Consider the following 4695-nt stretch of genomic DNA (forward strand, 5'->3'; position numbering starts at 1 on the left):
GCAGGTAAAGATTTACAACGGCTAGTCCAGCAGCACAACATACAAGAACTAGTGGGGTCATGCATCTTACAGTACTACTTACCGAAACATTACATTATTTCTCAAGGAAAAAAGAGCAATTTTTGGCTCTCTTGCTTTATTGTGTTACTTGTTTTTAACTGTATCACAAACTGCATCTCTATTAAATTGGCAACATTCACTAAACTAGACACAGGTGAAGTACTGAAAAAACACACATACTTGCTAGGGAGCTTATACCTCTGGTTAAGGTTTACTTCTAAGTGTGATTAGCTGTTTGATACCAATACACACTTTAACATAAAATGGGCTAGCATATTCAAACAAACAGCAACTAAAAAGAAAAAGCTTCTACAATTAGGCAATATCAGGCTGCAGAAATACAGCAGTTTTCAGGTATGAAAAATAGAAAGATATGGAATTAAAAGAACTGTATTATTACTGAAGAGTACACCATCTACCACAGCAAAAGTTTCCAAGTTAACAAGTTTGAGGTGATGCACATGTTAAACTATACCAGGAAACCTACTATAAAGATCTAACCCCTTTTCCAGCAACGTACAAATCTCAAATTAAGGCACTGCAATACAAAAAAAAAAAAATCCACAAGCAAAGCCCAATCATTTCACTCTAAGTTTTATAAGTCCACTAGTTTAAAAAGCGAACAAACAATAACAACAAGAAAATCCACGCCCCAAGCAACTTGAGTTGCACTGGATGCAGTTTTTCTAGGAAAAAACAAAATCAAAAGCAAAACCAGGCCCCGTGACTGACTTCAAATGAAAATCTGGCCCCTCAAGCCTGCCAGGACACGGGCGTGTTTACATGGCTTAGTAAGTCGTCACAGCCAGTTATTCTTAATAAAGATCCCGTTACAGAACTAGGGCTGTGCTGTAGCCTGTTCACCTCCCCAGCTGTTTTTCCTTCTGTGGAATCTGGATAGTACAAAAGCCTCACAATAGCAGACTAAATTTATGACTACAGATATGCAAACTTGACAAAATAATATTAAATATTTAATTAAATACCAGTCTGATTAAATACTTCAGTTTTAGTATTTGTTACAGATAGGAACAGCTTTGTATTTTTTAATCCTCAAGACAGGCTGTATACAAGATATATCCTGTGTCACTCTTACACTCTTCCTTTCACTGGTGCAGTCTAGCGAGTGGCTGCATCTAATTCCTTAAGGATCAGCACGCTAAAGACATATTTGAATTGCTCTATCTGTCTATATGCAATAGCAACACGTGTAACTTTCAAATCAATGACAGCATGTCCAATATATAGAAGTAGGTAGTTTTGATCAGGGAGTGAGCAGATACTAGGTGGCAATAAACAGCATCCTACAATAATGCAAGGCTGCCAACTCAAAAATACAGAAAATGACTAACAGTTCAACTCCAAGCTCGTGCACTGAACCCTACATTATCTGGTGGTTTTTTTTTTTTTTCAAATATAAAAAGAGACACTGGTATTTCTAGAATCCTAAGACAAGAGGCAAAAATTTATTCAGTGTGTGAAGATACAAACAAAAAACTCTAGAGCATGTTGGGGACGACAGGCCTCTTGCTGCTTACAATCACAGCATTCATGTGGCAGCCACTGCTGATACTACGTAATGTTGCTTTTCCATAAGTTATTTTCAGTTTCCTCATTGCTTATTTCTTCCCAGTCACCCAATGCTTTCTCATTACTGTCTGCTTTAGAGGCGTTCACGAGTTGCCACGAGAATGCAGAATATCAGCAGAAGCAGAGAAATGGCACGAGCAAGTAAGAGTAAGCATGTCACTGGCAATAATGGAGTTAAAGACCCATTTGTGAATTACAAACAATAATAAATGCCAATATCAGATACCTGCAGATTACTTTTTTTTTTTAATGAGATGCCAATGGCAAGAACACTTGCTCTGCAAACATTAGAGTTTACTTTTCCTTTTACTTGCTCTGTAACAGGTGGTAAACCAGCCAAGTAGTAATACAAATGTTTAATTACCATTTCTGTTAATTAAAACAGATGGCTACCACGGTATTCACATCATTGTCTAACACTGTCTCCATGGAACTCTGGCAAATTGAAGTGTGTCTGTGTTTGAGCCTTACAAAAAATAAAACAAGAACATAAAAGTTTGAAAGTAGGAATGAACAAATACACAAATACTCTTAATATGTTTTCCTTCCGAATTCCCTTTAGGGACTAAGGTCTGTGTAATGAAGATAACAAAGCAGACTGAAGTCAGACATATTCACGAACAGAAAAGAAAGCTCAGAAATTAATATTTTAAGTCAAGGAAACATACATCAATACGTGTAATCCCAGAAGAGAAGGGTTTCTCATACAAAACCTGCAGTTTGAGCTTTGATAAAAGACGTCGTTACCGACGCTGAGAGCACTGGAGAGTCCCACAGGAGCAGGGCTGGGTGTTACAGCTCCCGGCGGATACAGAGCGAGCTGTTTCCAGCAGGACTTGCCGCAGTTCAGGTGTGCGGGGGCGCGCTGCCCCCAGCCGCTACGAGTCCGGCAGGGGCTGGCTATGCGTCCCGCTCCTCGTCTTCAGCTGCGACTGGGCGATGTCTGCCAGGGCGCTCTGGATCTTTTCCAGCAGCATATCCCCGCGGTAAACTACCTCTTCCAGGCGGGCAGCTGCTTCATGGTTTTCTTCTTCTAATCGATACAGACTAGCAGCCTTTAAAATACAAGGGAGAAAAGTAAGCATCTTCAAATAGAATACCAAATTGACTTTGCTACTAAAGGGTCGTGATGCAACAGTTAGTGCTCCCTAGAAAAGAGAAAGATTCTCTCTTCAGCCCCTGAATTACATACTAGCAACTTCAAAGCAACTCGTTATAGTTTGCAGCCTAAAACAGTGCATATCCAGATGGAGCAAACACAAAAACCCCACCAAATAGAGATGTTAGCTTCTTTCGTATTATGACTCTTGGCTCAGCACATCTTTTCTTGATGAGAAGTGAGTATTTATCCCCCTCCCCACTCCCTTACTGAAAGGTGCTCAGCAAGACATAAGCATAACTTATTTAAACCTTTCCCTTAAATAGCATATTTCAGATGAAACTGTATTATTTAACCTTTTTTCTTCAATATTTTATTTCAGAACCAAACTGCTTTTCAGTTAGACAAAATTTAGTGAAATAAAACATTTTAACTTCAAAGTATTTTAATACTTTAAAATATCTACCAAATTTTAAAACTACTAAAACTTGTTCTAACTCAGTAACAGAAAAGACAAACAAAATAGTTTGATTTTTTTTTTTAAAGCAGTTATCCAGGTTTATATACAGGTCCTTAAGAAGTCATGCTTAAACTAACTGGCAAATTCTATCCACATATTGATCTTCTGTTCTGCAACACTGATGTCTTTAGTGAAGGTTAATATATGCACGAAGGACTTGATAGCCCTTGGAGGAAGAGTCATAGAAGGAAGACAGCAAAAAGTAAAAGTTTGAAATTTAGAATCCAGCTCAATTACTTCAGTCTCAGTTGTTAAATAGTTGACTGCAGGTAAGACACAGATTTGAGCAGAATATGTACTGCCAACTTCACCACAAGGGAACTCAAAAGGGATGGGTAAATTGTGTTGGGCATTAGTGTAGCAGCCCCTTTTATCATTTAAGACAAGCCTCACATTTGAAATATATACCAAGACAACCTTAGGATAAAAAAAAAAAAAAAGATCAGCCTAAGTACATCTCTACTAGCCAACTATCTATCTACCACTTCTCAACAAAACCTATACTGTGTATTTTAGAGTATTTCAAGCACCTTCAAAACAGTCTTATAAAAGAATGTCAGAATATTTATCTTTAATATTGCACCAAATTAAACAACAGCAAATAAAAATCAAAACTAGAATCAGTAAGTGATGGAATCCAAGCTAACTTATCTCAAAACCACACCAAACAGAAAAGATCAGGAATTTTTGTGAAAGAGATTCTGCATTAACAGAGCAAGAAACTGTTCAAGTATCACCTTGAAGGAAAGCATGCCCCTACTGGATAACCAACTCCTCTTTCTGGAGCACCCTGGTTTCCCTGCATCTGCGGTCACTATGATCAGACCCTGCTCAGTCATGGAAGAAGCCTGTAATTTGTCTGCAGCAGAAAAGCTGTCTTCAGCTATTAAATACGCAGTTACATGAAATTATGCTGGTGTTAACGGGCCTAATTAGTATGTTCAGCAATTACTGTGACTAGCAGCATTTCCAAATTTAACCTCCTTTGTTTAAAACCAAATGTAATGTCACTGTCAAGTTATTTGTATTTGGCCCAGCAGGCACCTCCATTATTAGTCTTTTGCAAAATGCCTTTGAATAGTCACAGATGACAAACCCAGGTGTAAAACCTTCAGGTGATCTTAAAGCAGTTGCAGGGTTCTGAGAGAAACAGCACTCTCTGCATCCTTGTTGCATTCTAAAAAGAAAATACTTGATGTAAATCTAGAAGTTAGAGTAAAAAAGAAAAAAAAAAAAGATTATGCTGTTTAATAGGCAAGATCTGTAGAAAGAACAGCAAAAAAAAATAGAGTAGTATTCTTTGAATTGTGGGTCAAAAGCATTTTTTGGAAATGAGACACAGTTGAGCATTGTGAAAGTGTTCACAAGCTGTTTGCAGCAGTACAGCTCCTGTAAGGCAGGGAATGGATGTTGTGATACTGGCTGC

The 4695-nt window shown here is 38.0% G+C and overlaps 1 protein-coding gene across 1 annotated transcript in view; it reads right to left on the bottom strand.

Annotated features, from left to right (window-relative positions):
• Positions 1-2528: 2528 nt before the first annotated feature.
• The window catches only part of MED21 (mediator complex subunit 21), a gene marked incomplete at its 5' end in the record, with an annotated part of 5063 nt that continues 2896 nt past the window's right edge, over positions 2529-4695 (bottom strand). The window contains one exon of the mRNA XM_009587636.1: positions 2529-2705. Coding sequence (XP_009585931.1) covers positions 2529-2705 — 177 coding nt within the window. The remainder of the gene's footprint in view (positions 2706-4695) is intronic.

This window comes from Fulmarus glacialis, unplaced genomic scaffold, assembly GCF_000690835.1.
Source record: "Fulmarus glacialis isolate BGI_N327 unplaced genomic scaffold, ASM69083v1 scaffold34701, whole genome shotgun sequence".
NCBI classification, from domain to species: domain Eukaryota; kingdom Metazoa; phylum Chordata; class Aves; order Procellariiformes; family Procellariidae; genus Fulmarus; species Fulmarus glacialis.